This window comes from Terrapene carolina, unplaced genomic scaffold, assembly GCF_002925995.2.
Source record: "Terrapene carolina triunguis isolate 2854851 unplaced genomic scaffold, T_m_triunguis-2.0 Scaffold234, whole genome shotgun sequence".
NCBI lineage: Eukaryota > Metazoa > Chordata > Testudines > Emydidae > Terrapene > Terrapene triunguis.
In genome coordinates this window covers 4038832-4056136 of record NW_020664585.1, presented here as the reverse complement: position 1 = coordinate 4056136, position 17305 = coordinate 4038832, and the positions used below count along the sequence as shown (strand labels likewise).

The 17305-nt window shown below is 44.8% G+C and overlaps 1 protein-coding gene across 2 annotated transcripts in view; it reads right to left on the bottom strand.

Moving 5' to 3' along the window:
* Nucleotides 1-1469: 1469 nt before the first annotated feature.
* Nucleotides 1470-17305, bottom strand: part of SSH1 (slingshot protein phosphatase 1) — a 50836-nt gene continuing 35000 nt past the window's right edge. The window contains exons 5-9 of one of the 2 annotated variants that reach the window (XM_026656877.2): nt 14281-14327; nt 12765-12911; nt 10663-10863; nt 9024-9645; nt 1470-8510 (exon numbers count right to left, since the gene is read on the bottom strand). In XM_026656877.2, coding sequence (XP_026512662.1) covers nt 7233-8510; nt 9024-9645; nt 10663-10863; nt 12765-12911; nt 14281-14327 — 2295 coding nt within the window. In that variant the 3' untranslated portion in view covers nt 1470-7232. Of the gene's footprint in view, nt 9646-10662; nt 10864-12764; nt 12912-14280; nt 14328-17305 lie in introns of both variants that reach the window. The other variant, XM_026656879.1, reaches the window with a different exon arrangement.

Genomic DNA, 17305 nt, shown 5'->3' with positions numbered 1-17305 from the left:
ACATTAAAACCCAGGTTTCGACTCACTACGTCTGCTGGGAGTTAAAGAGCCCATGGCACTGTCAGATAATGCCATGTATCCTCTCAAATAAAAAAAAATTCTCCCGTGCTGTGGACAAAATATTGCTTAGCATGTAATAGCTGCTGCATTTGCCTGCACAGTCACCATGCTATTGGCATTCAACTCATTACTGGGTAAGATGCTTTGAGATGCTCAGAGTCTGAAAGAGTTTCCTTAAATCCAAACTCCAGTCTCTTAAAAAAAATCTATTGCCATTGTATATTTAATTCCTGTTCCTCTTCCATTAAACAGATTTCTATTTTAATTTCAAATAACCCCCTCCCTGCAAAAAGAAACTAAAAAAGACTTGCACCTCACGTTCAGACTTTATTTCCAAAAATTAAATAAATGGGATTAAATAAACCCAGCAAACAAAGGGGTAAACAGTCTCCAGGTTAAAAGACAGCAAAGTCACTGGGAGATGAGAGTCAAATGCTGATGCTAAAACCTCTTCACAGTGAAGAATATTGGCGAAACTGCACCATGAGCTTGGAGAAGCTGCACCGTAAACCAGTTACCTCAGCATTGCTAGGTCATCTCAAGAACCAATTTCTTTTGGACCTCTGGGGTCTGCTGCCTCTCTAACCCAGTCCCCATTTTTGTATCTCCTTCCTCATTACCCCTGGGCTCTGCACTCCCTGGGTCAGGTGATTCAGGAAGAAAGCAAGTCACTGGTGCAACAAGATCTTACTAAGGACAAATTCAGACTGTATGTAAATAGGCACAGTTCCCCCTTGGCTAAACTCAGCAGTGGTAATGTAAGAGGCACAACAGCTGAAGGTGGCACGGGGTGTAAGCATGCTCCAATCTGATTTCGGTGATTGTAGAACACAAGCCTGGCTTATGCAGTGAGGGGAGAAAGAGGGCATGTAACAAAAAGGAGGCGTGGAGGAGATAAAACTTGTGGGGGGAGAGAGGAAGGCTGCTTGATATCACCCCCACCTGCTGGCTCCTTTTTCTCTTTCCTGCTTCCCACACCATTCCTATCACTTGACACAAAACATTACATGCATTTGCGCCCCCACCGAATACCAGAGAGATTGGTGCTAGTTACCCTCCCTGACTGTTCATGCCCACTTACTCCTGGGGTCAGATTCTGATCTCAGCTATGCCAACACCACTCCACTGGCTTTGGTGGGCTGGCAATGCAATGGTGGCCACTTAGATGAGAATCTGGCTCGTGACATGTGACATACATTCCCACATTCATCATTACCGAGTTTGGCCCTGTAGGTCAGCCGCACAGGTAGTACCCCATTCTCAGCGACAGCTGTTTATTGACATTGACTCACCTGTAATATACCGTACACAACGTTTCGGAGGCTCGCACTGGCCAATCATCTGCTTTGAAATGCTGACCACAAGCTGACTATGTATGGACGTTACTCAAGAGATGGTGCAAACCTCTCTTGTAAACAAAAAAATGTTTATTTTCCTCACAAGAAGCACATGTAATATACAGTACACTTTTACCAACAAAAGTAAAAAAAAAAGTGCATTATGCATCCCCTACTGCAAATGTACAGTACAAAAGATACTGCATATTTAAATATAAAAACCAGAATTAAGAAATACAATGAAATAAAAAGAACACTGTTATCATAAGAGTACAGCAACGCACTGAAACAGCTACTGGTTATTCATGTCCGCAGTTTATCTAACAAGGGTGGTAACTATCCACAAGCCTTGGGTCAACTCTGAGGCGAGGAGAGCGGACCAATGTCTGCGACATGAAGGGGGATATTATTTCGTTAAAGAACACATTGAGAAATGATGACCGAAACGGTGCTATTTCTAAAACATGGAACAAAAAAAGCATACGCTGGAAATAAGGTGCCAGTTTGTGCATTTCGGATTTGATGTTGGAGTGTTCCTTGGCTTAGATCATGCCTGTAACTCTTCCAAGCGTAACGATGGCCTTCCATCTTTGGAATGTCTTGTCAAGCCCTCCCTTGCCTGCACTGTCTGCTGCAATGCAGAGATAAATCATAAGCGGTGGGGTCAGGACAACGGAAGCTGGAATTTATGTGGGATCCATTTACAAAGCCCATCGTTTTACCCATACACACAGCAAAGGAAAACTGGTTAGCAGTTCTGAGATCAGGGACCATGAGAGTTATACAGGACTCATACATGCAAATAGTAATGGTCTTACTTACACTGAAACATCAAAGCACCAAGACAAAACAGCAAAACAGCAGCGTTTACCAGCTCAGCATAAATACACAGTATTTGTAAACTATTATTAAGGCACTCAATTGTAAAAGAACAATTACAATACATAGGAGAGAAAGAAAACAACTATCTTTTCATGCATCGAAACTAACAACCCTGCAAGCACTGCATCTTTTGGCTACAAAAACTTTGAATTGGCATGCTAGAGCCTCTACGCATACATTGACTTAAAAAAAAATTAAAAATAAACTACATGTATCGACAGTATAGTGTTGCACTAAGCAGCAATGGATCTTCAAGTTTGATAAGCTACATTGTGTGTGTGGTGACACAGTTATGTTCTACAGAATAACGGAGTCTGTGTGATTTTTTTCCCCAATCACGATATGGGCATTGTAGTCAACTGAAAACTAAACTACCAAAGCAGTAGTCTGTATGTAGCAGAGTTTGGCAGGTCATAGAAGAAGAAAACAGGAAGGAAATAGGTTTGTTCACTTGTATTGTTAAAACAACTTGGAAATTTTCGGAAGTTCTTCAAGTCTAAGCACCTGTTAAGCTTCTATCTTAGTACAAGGTACAACGGGTTGGCCAACAAATGTCAAAATGGGCGTACATGGCAATGACCTTGTGAACAAAGGCAATGTGTATTAATATACTGTAGTGTCTTACTGCCTGGGGTTGGTTCCCTACTGGCAGTTAGTGCTATGAGGAGTACATGTCCCCATGCCAAGCAAATAGATGGAATCACAGCTCATTGGCAGTGGGGATGGGAACAACAGGTGTTAAGGCATCTTCAAAAGGCAGCAGCCCACTCACAGGTGCAAAACAACCTGCAGAAACAAAATTAAATGGCCACATCTGTGGGTGTCACTCCTTCCGTTCTTGGAAACAGGCAATTACATGGGATTTTCAGAAGCACTCATCATTGGCCTGCCTCTACGCCCATTGAAATCAACAGTTAAGACTCCCATTGACTTCAGTGGGAGCAGTTAGACCAGAGATCAGCACTTTTAACAATCTTCATCTAACCTAGCCCATGTGTTGTACGCACACATGCGTGATCTGCACACACAACTGGGAGAATTACAAATATTACCATTCTCTCTTCTTTTTGCATGCAAAATTTGGACCTAAGTGACCATCTCTCCACAGGAGAAGCACAAGATCTTACTTAATAACACTGTACAGTCCTAGCCATGAGGGGTTAACTATCTGCTTTATCCTACAGTAACACTATTAGGGATCCTTTAGGGTTGTCTGGATAAAGAGGGCTAGCAAAAATCCATGGGAAAATAGAAATTAAATAAAATAACTAGGTCAAATTCTGCCTTGCAGCTCCAGCTTCAATGGAATAGTACGGGTGTAAATAAGGGCAGCCTTTGTCCAACTGTGTCAGATGGGAAAGGGCCTCTCCCTGTCAGTGTGAACAGGTGCACAGATCTGCAGACAGGGAGAATCTGAACAACTGTGCAACTGGCTATGACCACTTTGACTTTATACTAGCTGTTGTGCTGCACTCAAGCCTTGAGCACAATGTTGTGGTTTGGATGGAGCTGGTGAACAGATTAACAGCTTTCAAAAATATCTTCGCTGATAATTTCAGCATGGGCTAATAGGCTCTGAAGAAACCCTATCCTGCAATGCAGTAATCAAACACGCAGTGCAATGGCTTTACCCATGCTCACTACCACCCCTCCTCCCCAATCCATCTTTTACAAATAAAACCTAAGTAAGAACAACTAAAAGACAAGTAATAAAAATATTTGGAATACACTACAGTAGATATGGACCTGGAAACACACCCATGATGCTTTGACATTAGGCACATCATAACAACATTAATATTTTAGATATACCACCACACCCCAGATACAGCTAAACTGAAATGTCACAACTGGGGAGGGAAGGGGGGCATGTGTCAGTGAATTCACAGTGTATTGAAGTGATCTAGTCAGTATTGATTTCCAAGACGCACCAAAGGGTGGGTTCAGTGAAAAGAACCACACCAAGAACCAACGACAATCACAGCATCAAAAGAAGTGTCCATGCTAAATCCACTTCTGAAGGTTTATAGCCAGACAATAACACAAACATTGCAGCTAAGGGAAGGTCCAACTCTAGCAATGACATCGGTTTCCCGACACTAGAAAACGTGGATTACAAAACGTTTCACGTCCTCCGAGATACTGCCATTGTCTGCCTTGCTTGAGAAGCTTTTGCTTCTTTCACACATGAAATGGCAAATTTGCCATATGCTCAAGATGTATATACATTTTTGACCCCTCTATCTAAGGACGAATATTTATCTACTGCTTCCCAGCCCATATTTCTCCTGCTTTTAGTACAAAATTGGGGGAGTTACTTTAAAAAAAAAAAAAAGGAATCCCGGGTATTCTAAACGGTGGAAACCAAGGGACACTTCCCAGATGGGTAGGCAAACATTTTAAATGGCAGATTGTAGGATTTGCTGTTCAAAGTTGCACTCTTCACTTTCCATCCCCATCTGAAAGGCTTTATCCAACAACGGCTCTGCGAACGCAGGTGTTTCAAAACCAGGTCAGACTCACATGGAGCTGGTTGTTAAAACCACGAGCGCAACACATCCATCGTTCGTCGTCACTAAGCTTTAAATTTCACCGGGACACCAAAGTTAGTCTAACACATGGAATTCAGGCATTTTTGAAAATTTAGGAGCCTAAGTTCCATTTTTCAAAAGTGCTTAAGTCACTTAAGTCTAAATCCAGCTGATACGCAATGGAACTCAGACTCCTCAGTGACTGAGGCACTTTTGAAAATTATATCCTTCATTTGGCAAAAAGGTATCTCCCAGAGTTTTGGAGGTTTTTTTAAACGTGCTTCTTCTAGCAGGCTGGCAATGCATTCTACCACAATGTGTTACACACCCCAGAGGCGAAGGGCCTCCTTTGACGCATGTTGCACCTGGCAGGGGCGGGAGGGCAATGGTACTACAATATTTATCTGAAATTGTTCTGTACTAAACAGTCACTGGGTGTGAAGACAGTGACCCACAAATGAATATGGGGCTGGTTACCCATGATGCTGTGAATGCCATGTCACTGCCCCTTTGTTGAGGGACAGCATTTTAGGGCTAAACTGGGTTATCTGTGTGTCCAACCGGCCTGTCTCGGGAAGTGGCTCAAGCAGATTTCTTATCATCTCATTCACTCATTTTGAACAACCCCATTTTTACTTGAATTCTGTTTTATCATCAAGGGCTGAATCCTGAGGTCTGTGCCCAAGATTTTCCGCAACAGACTCTCACTTGCCTGAATGAGAACTAAGTGGAAACGGAGTGTTTCTGAATTGGCCATAAACCTCCGACAGAAACTAGTACCAAGCAGCTGATGAAAAAAAGAACGGACTACAGCCAATGGCTCTGCTCTAGGAGGTAATCCTGCACAACTGAAGCCACTGATTTCAGAGGCTATAGGACTGAGCCCTAAATGCCTTACTGTATCAGAAATCTAGCTAGCAGTACCATGTAGAAGACTTAATGGTTGTTTAACACTATGGAAACTAATCTAGCTCTCCACTTTTCCTTCCTTGCTGAGATAGTGCAATATTCCATTTAGGCTAGGCTAGTAAAACTACTGCCTCCTCCTTGCACTGGCCTCAAACTCTGCCCTTGGATGGGTGTGTAAGATCAGTGAAGCCCAGAGGAGCACCACATGTTCATCCGAGAGCAGAATTTGCACTTCTATTGTCATCAGGAGGAGACCATCACTGAAATTAGCCTGTGCATCCCAGACAATATGTACTATAAACAAACAAGAGCAGGAATACTCATCCTCCCCCACTGCTTCCGGATGATGAAATAATAAACCCTTTGGATGTTACTCAATGTGGGGACTTGTAAACAGCTTCAGAGCTCAGGGACAACCAGACACCTTCCTGAGATAACCTGCTGCTGCTTTGCATTTCTGCTGCAAACTCCAGGATGCGAGAAATGTTCTACCAAAAATAAACTAACTTATCATCTCCCCAGGTTTCAAATGTACAGAATGACAATAAAGCCAACCGTCTGCCCTCTGTAGCAGGAGACAGGTCAGTCGTCTTCTCATCTGCAATGCATGCCATCAACAGTCTGATAAAGCAGGGCTTCCAAAACACAAGTGCTACACCACTGACTCCAGCATCACACACATTTCACAATGGTTCATGGTCACCTACTGGCCAGGCTTGTCATTATTACTGAGATAACTATAAAACCACAACAAGAGCAACAATACCTGAAGAACAAGACATTTCTCCACTTTTACAGAAGCCTTCAAAACACACAGCCTAGATGTCATTTTGTTATTAACACAAGACACTATGACAGCTAACCGTGATTATACAGTAAAGAGGAACTATCGGGTCAGCAGATCACGTAGTCAATAAAAAAACAGCTCTACACTTTTTCACTTGACTTCATAGTTAGAGTTACTCAGTACAGTAAAGCCTACACCTCAACACTCTTTCGGGTCTTTACAGTTGATGTTGTAGGAATGCTTTTCAAAAACTTTAAATATCCTGGAATAAGCCTTAAAAAAATTCAACACAGAAATCATCAAGAACAGAGGTAGAGTTTATGTTGCCATCTACAGGTTTTTCCACAAGTGGATGTTTAAACTAGAGACTTGTGCTATGTTCGTTTTGCGAAATAAAAAAATTAAAAAATGCCATGACTTTTGTTGAGACTTTGAAACAATATTTTCAGCATTTTTTTACATTATATGTATTTTAACATTACTATACTTGGCAAACAGTACTGGGAATATTGTCCTATAGGAACAGTAGGCAGTTCACACACTACGTCCTCTTCCAAGCCATGCAATGTTTTTTTTCATTGTGCCATTCACCCATGTCAGTTATGTCCCTCTTTCTCCCCACTTACTGCACAAGGAAGGGGGTAAAGACGTTGTATCAGATGAACTATTGGGTTCAGGCAATAAATGCTGATTTAAAAAAAAAAAAAAAACATACGCCAGAACGTGTCAACTTTTGCCCTTCCAAAGTGTGCTCTTCAAGTTTCCTGTGGCTGAATTTGCTAGCAGTTTGGAGCTTACGTCCACGCTCCTCAGAGAGGATTGTGACTCGCAAAGCATGGAAGACTCACTCGATTTGGCCTCTTTTGAGTTCATTAGCGTTGACACATCCATGTCACTCGATAAGTCCTCGGAGGACAAGTTAAGACACCCTAGCTTGGCAAGAGAATTGGATCTCTTCAGAGGGGAAGAAACAGTCAAACCAGCAAGTCGTAGCCTGGTTTCAATTTCCTGAGTTCGTTGTTTCACCAGGCCAGGTTTCCCATGCACACTGTGTATGCTGTCGCTACTAGAACTGCGTGTCAAGTTGGAACTCCTGGAAGATGACGGCGTATAACATATGGTCTTCAGAAAGTCCTTTGTGTAACTGCTCATGTGTTCCAGCCTGCACAGGACAGGCGTGGAGGTTTTCTGAGATAGTCCCTGTAAGGGGTTTTTGGCCTCTAACTTCTCCACATCATTCTCTGTGTCTTCAGATATTAAAGGTGCTGGACCCAGAAGAGATACTGGGTCTTGGTGCAAAGCCAAATCTTGGTTTTCCTCTGGTATACTAGCATCAATTCTGCTCACGGAGCTCTCTCTTACCAGTGACGAGGATTCTGACGGCACACTCTTCAGACGCTCCAGTTCTTTGGTATGCTTCCTAACTAAGCCAGCTTTTTGAAGCTGAATAAGAGATTCTTGATGCTGCATCAAATAACTGTTTGTGGTTGGCTTTTCCAAATCTTTACTAAACAGCAAGTACTTCAGGTCCTTCGTGGGTTTGATATCTTTTCTGGATGGAGGCTCTTCCTTCATCACTTCTGTATTCAGAGGGCTTTTCTCACAGTGGGAATTTCTCCTGACAAGCAGTGCTTTGACAGGTGTTTTTGGTGCATCTTTTGGCTTTTCAGAAATATTGCAATGCTGATCCGCCACAGATTTGCAGGTGCCACCTTCCAAAACACTAGTTCCCTGCAGCAATGGAGGCAAAACATCATTTTTAGCCCTGATTATTTCCTCAGCCTGCGACTTGCTAGGCATTTGGTCCGACAAGTTAGAAGTCACATGGGAGAGGAGCGAAGGCTGAGTACAGATTGTAGAACTGCAGCATGCGGCAGCTGGATTCAGCGTCTCACACTGCTCCCCAGAGGCTTCAGCGGATGCACTGGCTGAGGAATACATGCAGTCAGTGCATGACTGGTAGGAAGGCTTGACTTTACTGAGGATTCCAAATATGGCATCGCGCTATAAAAGGAAAGAATAGGCAATAAGAAGTCAGACAAACAATTCAATGTGGATGCAGAATAGCAGAGTCAGGCTAGTTTAAAACAAGACACAGAACAATAGGAAACATTTTATCTATAAGGACTCCAAGGCTTAAAGGAAGCCTCTCTCCATTACTGCTGAAGTCTGGGCTCTGCAGTGGGAGTCAAGCCATGAGGATTCCCAGCTGACAGTGTCTGGAGTTGGAGGAAACCAACCATTTCAAGTGATGGTCATGGAAGGCGGCTCCCCTGAGAGGTTTATAGCATGTTCACGTAGCTGCATGCTCTCTTTGGTGGCTGGCTCCACAACTTCTGCAAGCAAAGCGATGGTCAGAAGCACTTCTACAAGGAAAAGGCTCAGCATGGAGACAGGCACTACTACAGGAGCCTTCACTTCCAAACCAAATTACATCATAATCTTAGGATGCGGAGAGTTGTCTCATGCACACGGTGTCGGGTGTTACTAATCATCTACGTTTAAGCCCATACGCACCTCGAACTCCTCTGGGCAGCTCCTCTTGCTGTTGTTGTTATTCAAGTTCTCTCTGTTCAGTAAGTTCTCCTCCTTGTGTACAGACAAGCGCCGCTTCCACCTCTCCACGGGATTTTCCTCCCTGATGCTTTCCTTTCCCGGATCCACCTGACTGGGCACACTCCTCCCCTTTGGCATGCTGGACTCCAACTTCTTCACTTCCTTCTCGCAGAAACTTCTCAGCTCTGCCAGTGGTTCTACTTTCTCCTTGGCCTTCATTATGTCTGCCACAGCCTCAGGAGGGATTGGGGGAGGCTGATCCACCAGCAAATTGGCCTGCTCCGAAAGCACGTCTCGCTCTAGATCCTCCACCTGGAAAAATATTTCCCTGTCACCAGGCAGCTTGTTCTCCAGCAGCGAGTCGGACAGGCGCCGGAAGCAGTAGTGAAACCCCCCGGCCTCCATATTGGCTCTGTTGTCCAAGTACGTGGACTGTGAAGGTGCGTCCAGATCAGATAGGCGGTTTTCTAGATCGATGTCTAAGCTATCGAGCAGGAAGTCACTGGGCCCCGTAGAATCATCTGCATTCTGGGATAGGTTGCTCTCTGCTTGCTGCTTCCACAGCTTGTTATGACGCTGTTTGCTGGGGAGAAAAATAAAAGGCACAACTTACTACAATAAAACACTCAGCAGCTGTCGAATGTAAATACATCACAGTGCCCCGCCCCATACAAGTCACGCCCCTCAGAAACCTTTGGAGGAAACATGCAATCCAAGCAGATCACCCACTACAGAGGACAGTGGCAACGCAGGGCAGAGGAGCAGGCTGTACAAAGCAATCAGGCTCTGGTCTAAACACAGGGAACAAATGGCTGGGTCATTACGTAAGATTCAAGGGAAGAAAAACAACAGCAACCAAAGTCCTCAAGAATCAGGTAACTGTGACTTAAAAGGCATTGACCAACTCTGTAGTTAGCTGTGATGGCTGCTGTGGAAATGAAGGCGATACGCACATAATGAAGAAACAGAAACAAAGTCCCCCAGCTGAAAGCATCTGGATCAAGCGCACACAAAACATGTATCAGAGACACGCGAGTATAACTTTAAAAAGATGCTCAGCAACAACCAACTAAGGGCTGAATCCGGCTGTCCTCACTCAGGCAGACTTCCCCAACGTCAGGACTTTGTCCTATGCACGTCTATGCAGCGTCAGGAACTCAGCCGGCTCCAGGCATGGGAGCCCAGCCACGCAATGAGCCCGCTGGGCCCAATACCCCTTACTCAGGGATTGTGCTCCCTAGGTGGACAGAAGAGCCAACAGATCCCCATTTAAGCCTTGTAGCAACAGCAGCACAGTGGCAGCTCGACGCGTTCTGGGCCAGCAGCTGTGCCAGACCTGCTTCCTGTACCTGCTCTAGCTCCGACCCGCGCCTGAAACAGTTACTGAAACATTGACCAAAAACTGCTTTCTCTTCCCGTTTTTCACAGAATTGTGTCCCCCCTTTCCAAGCAACTCTCTGATCATTTTTAACTTATTTTTCCTTTGCCCAGCTTAGGCCCCACATGTGTGTACACACAACTGCAAATTGCTAATTCTAGTCTGCAACAGGCTCTTTTTCTTTCCTTGCAAGTCACCTTCTCATTCCACCCATCACCTTACCTTGCATCTAAAATCCCTTCATATTCCAGCAGCTGTTTCATGAAGCCTGCATTTGGTCTTGCAATGCTGCGTTTTTGCTTCACGTAATTATAGGCTTCTTCCAAGGACCAGCCAAATTCCTTCATTGCATAAGCTATAACCGTAGAGGCAGACCGGCTAACACCCATTTTGCAGTGTACCAGACACTTAGAGTGATTTTTCCTAGAGAGGAAGGCAAAAAATAAGAAAAACTGTATCTCAAATCCTTTTGTTTATTAAGTTTTACTATATCAGTTTTATATGGTGCATGGATGGTCATTTGTTCTCCAGACCGAGCCAATGTCACAGCTCAGAGGGAGTTAATTGGTTTGGGTTAAAGGGTCCAAGAAAATAAACTCTCTAGGAAAGTTAGGATTTGGAGAAGTGTGATACCCCCTAACCACTCTCCTCTCACCCCAACCGCATTGCTATTTCAGATACTACCCAAAGCTCTCTTTGTCTGCATGTCCCCGTCTTTGGAGATGTGGACCCAGCAGGCATGATGGGTTCCCTACCAGGCCCCCCTGCACTGTTCACTGCACATGAGGGCTTCTCTATCACCTGTGCCCTGGAGGGTGAAGTGACTGGATGAAAATCACAGAGCAAGAAGTCTCACAAATAAAGAGGCTTCCTCGGAGAGGTTGGTGCAATCTGAAGAGCAAGTAACAGGGTAGGAGGCCCAGCAAGAAGGCCCTTATGCCAGGCCCCCATCTTCAAAGGTGGAGGAAAGGCAACTGAATGAAGGATCACACATGGGAATAAGCGTCTCCTGCTATGTATTTAGGAACCTCAACGCCCATTACGTCACCTGGCAGAATTGTGCCACAATCTGTCAGGGATGGGACCTCCACAACTTCAGATGCAGCCCCTTACTTTTTGAGCCCATTATTAATTCTAGCATTGTGGCTGATGGACAAAGTCAAATTCAGCCGCTAGTTACACCCCTGCAATCCTAATGATTTGGTCCTAATTTAGGGCGGGATTTGGCCGACTAATGAAAGAGGCCAAATTAACCAGGTGTCACTGTCCAGCTACCCCATGCAGATCCAAATGAAGAAAAGCCCAGCAAGCGACAAGCCACATGCTGAAACCCCAGCAGAACGTGAGTGGTTCATGTCACTAACTGTTGCCGGGAGCCATTGCTCTGCTTATTCTGTCACGGACAAAATTCAAGGATTTCAAACTGTTTTACTTCATCAGAAAGACCCTTAGGGGCTCTTGCCATCTTTTAGGGTGTTAGGTGCAAACACAAACAGAATGTAGCATCGCTACTGGAAACAAACAAACATTTCGTTTAACAAAAAGGGAAACAAAAAAGCAAGTTGAACAAGGCGCTGAAAATAAAATCTCAGCACAATTGTGACTGGTTGTGAAGGGGTTAATGATTAACCACTGACGGGAACAGACGGGGTATTTGGGCATTCCAGGGGCCCAACTGAACTCCCTTTTCAAAGGCCTTTGCGAGAGCAGGGGTCCCAGAAACCTCTTCATCGCCTCACAAAGAGCTCAGCAATTAAGCAGCAAAGGGACAGCTACTTAATTAGCCTGGTAGAGCTACTTAACTGACATGGCAGTAAAGACACTGAATGAGTTATTGTGCCAAACCTGGGGACAGCGAGCTGGGAGCATGAAGGAGTCCAGGGGAATTGGATGCTGGGGATAGTGTCAAAGTCAGAACAGACGCACGGACACTTCTCAGGACTTGTCCAAAAGCAGTGAGTTTCCAGTAATAGACAGCGGGGATGGTTACTTCCCTATTGAATACACTTCTCATTGCCCCTGCCCTGAAGTGGGAACCGCAGCTCTCTGACTAACAGGACATTCAGAGGGAGGCAGGTTTCAAAATGAGCTTCTGTAAATGGTTCCATATCCTCTGCTGAAATGCTATTCGGCAGCATGCTGAGGGCACAACACAATCCTTACAATAGCCACGGTACTGGTGAGGGAGCTCCCTCGCCCCCTGCTGGAGGAAGTGCCTCAGTGTCATGCAAGGACTTGACCTCACTCCACAGATTCCAATGACGGGTTCTTATCCCGACCTCGGATGCCCCCAAGCACTGATTCGCTCATCTCCGTCCACTTACTTGGCTTTATTTATGAAATGATATGCCTCATTCCAGTGAGCCAGGAGGTCTGTCGTCTCCTCGTCGTACACCCGGATATTATGATACGCAAATAGACCAGGGAAAAAATTATCAATCTCCCTGGTGACATTTAAAATGTAGTAGACGCTGCAGGATGCAAAGGGAAACAAAGGAGGAGAGTTTAATTATCACAGTCCTGGAAGGGGACCTGGAATTCATGTGATAAACCACACACAACCAAGTGTAACATGGGTGCTCTTACTGCATGGGATGATCAGCAGCCCCAAACCTGTAAGCCCTCCGCTTCCGATTAAATCAGCTGGAGTTCTACATGTGGAGGACTGGCTGAATCGAGCTCCCTAACTCATCTCTCTCTATTATCACTGTCCCATGTAAAGATGGAGAACAGAGGGAAAGTGACTTGCCCACTCTACCAATGGGGAAGCTGAGGGAGAGAGAGGTGCCGAAACTTGATCCAAGTCTCACAATGAATCAACGGCAGTGCTAGGAATAGAACCCGGGAGTCCTGAATCTCAGCCTTGTGCTTTCGCAACAAGATCATCCTTTCTTCCTTCTTCCAACCAGAAATATGAAATGAAAGTTGCATCATTTTACTCTACTTCTGCAGGATATAGCAGCCGGATTTTTATAATAAAATAGGCGTATACCAGGAGGAATGAATGCCCATATTAAGTTATTATTTCATATAATTCAGACAAATCAATAGCACATGATGTTTATTCAAGGATTTGTCCAGCTTTGACTTTTAAAAATGGCATTTCAAGGATACCATCACTACAGATCAAAGGATTAATGTGCTGGTTGTTTTACTTATTCAAAAGTGTTCAGACATCTGTTCCCAAGGACTACAGTTTAAACATCTTTATTCCTGCTGTTGAGCAGTAACTTTTCAGAGCTTCATTATAGGGGCCAACATGTGTCCTGGGCAAGCAGCAAGTATCTATTCACAAAATTCCCATTGGCCTAAAACACTTAAAGCCAAGAAGTGCTGTAGTGATGAGAGTTCACTGAGAGACAAGACTGCAGCCACCTGTCTGCACTAGTGGAATGGAGAACAATTCACACAACTCTGCTCATCTTCAGGCAGTTTTGCACCATTTGGATAAGAGCTTTACCCCAAATACTGTAATGCATAATCTTCTGAAGTATCTGGGAATTCACACCTCAGACAACAATAAGCTTGCTCAGTATAAACTAGACTCCTACATAGGATTGGTCTTCCCTAGATCTCAAAGCACTTTACGAACGAGGACAAATATTATCTCCATTGTGCAGGTGGGAAAACTGAGATAGAAAGAGAGGAACCATCTGGTCCAAGGTCACTACTGAGAATAGAATTCTGGTCCTGTGCCCTATCCACTGAAGTATGGCCTGAAAGTATTATATTTCATTTCACAAGATACCCAAACACTCAATTGAAAACAAGTGATTTGAAGATTTTAAGAGTCTAACGTGTAATAGCCGACATTAAGTTGTGGAAAGGGCCAGTACTCACCCCGAGCCTTGAAGCTCTTCCAGGTTGGAGGCATTCCACTCAGACCCCTAGGATACAAGTCACACACACACACAGAGTAAGCCTTTGTTCTGCTGGGCACTGTACAGTCACTGTGCTCTTTGCTATCTGGACAATATTTTCTCAGGAGCGCTAAACTAAAACATAGGCAATGGTTTCGGAAAAGAGTACAATAGGGCATGAGGTTCTAGGGCCCTGCATAACAATGCAGAGGTATTCTGCTGACTCAGCCTAGCAACTAGGCCAGACTGGTCCTAATAGCTACAACCCAAGCGTATAAAAGGTTGAGAGTCTCTCTGAGGCAAGAGGGAGGTAGGGGGAGAGATAGAGGGGTCAATCTGCTGGTAGAAACCCTAGGAAGCTCAGGCTGAGGTTTATTATTTATATCACAGAGCACAGACAGACCCCAAACAAAATGGAAGCACCACTGTACATACACACAGAAAAAGTCCCTGCCCTGAACAGCTTACAATCACAGACTCATAGAAATGAGGCCTGGAAGGGACCTCAAGAAGTCATCCAGTCCAGCCCCCTGCGCTGAGGCAGGACCAATTAAACGTAGAGCATCCCTGACAGATGTCTGCTGTTAACCTATGGCTCTTGACCTGATTTATGACATAGGAAGCTTTTAGGCTAATATATATTAGTACGTGCTTTTAACAGGAAAGAGTAAAAATCAACATTGCTGAAAGGCACATGGAGGAACACAGAGTATAATGAGCAATATGCATGTTAGGACAAACAAAGGTAACTGCAAAGAAGTAAAAACAAGTTAAAATTGTAGCTTTGGGAAGATTTGGGGGGTACTTGTGTCCAGGGAACTAATCACACTGACTTACTGAAAGTACTGGGAACGGGGCTGATGCAAATAGCGTCGGCCAGCCTTGGAAGGTTAATTATGGATAGCTGGGATATCATAAGAACATAAGAATGGCCCTACTGGACCAAGGGTCCATCTAGCCCAGTATCCTGTCTTCCGACAGTGGCCTGGTCCAGAGGGAATGAACAGAACATGTAATCATCAAATGATCCATCCCCTGTCGCTCATTCCCAGCTTCTGGCAAACAGAGGCTAGGGACACCATCCCTGCCCATCCTGGCTAATAGCCAAACAACATTTCCCGGAAGACGACATATGAGAAGGGGCTGGAATAGCTTCAGATCTGGTCTTGGACCTAGGCGGGTGTAAGAGAGGAGATGAGTATAAACAAGGTGTGTGCCCGACCCTTGGTGGGCACTTTGGGATGAGAAGCTGGACTGGACCATCACCTCCCACTTACAGTGTACTTCACAGACTACCTTCTTCTAGCGGTATTTTCCATGGGTCCCAAGAGTTTGAGAGTATGACAGCACTACGGACTTTCTTATTATATGTATCTGTTTCATGTTCAGTAGCATTAATGCTTAGGTTAATCTGGATGATAAATAAAACGTTTATGTTCATATTCCTGTGATTCATCAATCCCACCTGTTAAATAATTTACGTAACCACTAAGGGAAAGAACCTGTCAGCTGTGACCGGTGCACTTTGCACCTCAGATAATTTCAGGCGGCACTGTCCAACCTGATCTTAGCAACCTCCAGTGGTGGAGATTCTACAACCTCCCTTGGAAGCCAGTTCCAGAGCTTAACTACCATTATAGGCAGAATTTTTTTCCCTAATATCTAACCTAAATCTCCTTTGCTGCAGATTAAGTCCATTGCTACTAGCCTGGAGAACAACTGATCACACTCATCTTTATAACAGCCCTTCACATATTTGAAGACTGGTTTCAGGCCCCCATCCCCGCCAGTTGTTTTTTCTCAAGACTAACCAGGCCCAGTTTGTTTAACCTTTCCTCGCAGGTCAGGGTTTCTAAACCTTTGATCATTTTTGTTGCTCTTCTCTGGACTCTCTCGTTTGTCCACATTTTTCCTAGAGTGCAGCACCCAGAATTGGACACTGCTCCAGCTGAGGCCTCACTAGTGCTGAGCAGAGTGGGACAATGACCTCCCAGGTGTTACATACGACACTCCAGTTAATATACCCCAGAACGATATTAGCCTTTTTTGCAACTGCATCATATTGTTGGCTGAACAGGCCTAAACAGGCAAGACAGACAAAGGGCGAGAGACAGAGAATATTATTATCCCTATTCTACAGATCCCTAAAACTGAAGCACAAGGAGATTAAGTAACTTGCCCAAGGTCACAGAGTGGAGCTTTCACAGATCCAGGGAAAGAACCCAGATCTCCTGAGTCCCAAAGCTGTGCCTTAGCCACAAAACCATCCCTCCTCTGAACTGAAGGAGCGTTAGCCCTATTACTTAAAGAAAATCACAAAGAGATGGCACATTTGGACAACATATGTGCAGTGTGTTAGGAGCACAGTGGGAATGTTCCCAGATTACAAAGTAATATTAAGCAGGATTTCAATCAGAAAAGCTCACAAAAAAATGATCCTAGGAAGGGGTCCGAAAGGAAAAGACTATGGGCTATGGGACACTGACGATACATCTCTAGATTGCCTGTTCAGATCCAATCTGAGCTGGTGGTGAGCAGCACTGGATCTGCTCGCTTGCTTGCATGAAGTGAGTTAGACAGTCTCAGGGTAGTTCCTAGCACATCACAAAACCCATCAGAAATGAACATTCCCTGTTTTCAATAACAAATATAAATTGCATAGGAAAACCATTCAGACATTCTGCAAAATAAAGTGGTCGCTATCAGTGTTCCCTTTAATTTTTTAAGTCCACGTGCGGAATGAATTTTGTTATGTGCACCAATATGGAGGCGATGTGTGACACACAACAAAATTCATGTGGTGGGGGTGGGGCTGAGGGGTTCCGAGTGTGGGAGGGGGCTCAGGCCTGGAGCAGACGGTTGGAATGTGGGGGGATGAGGGCTCTGGCTGGGGGTGTGGGCTCTGGGGTGGGGTGCAGGCTGCCCCGGGGCTGCGGTGGGGAGACAGGACTTCCCCCAGCCCTCTCTCGCCGCAGCAGCTGGGGCCAGCGGGAAGGGGCACCTCT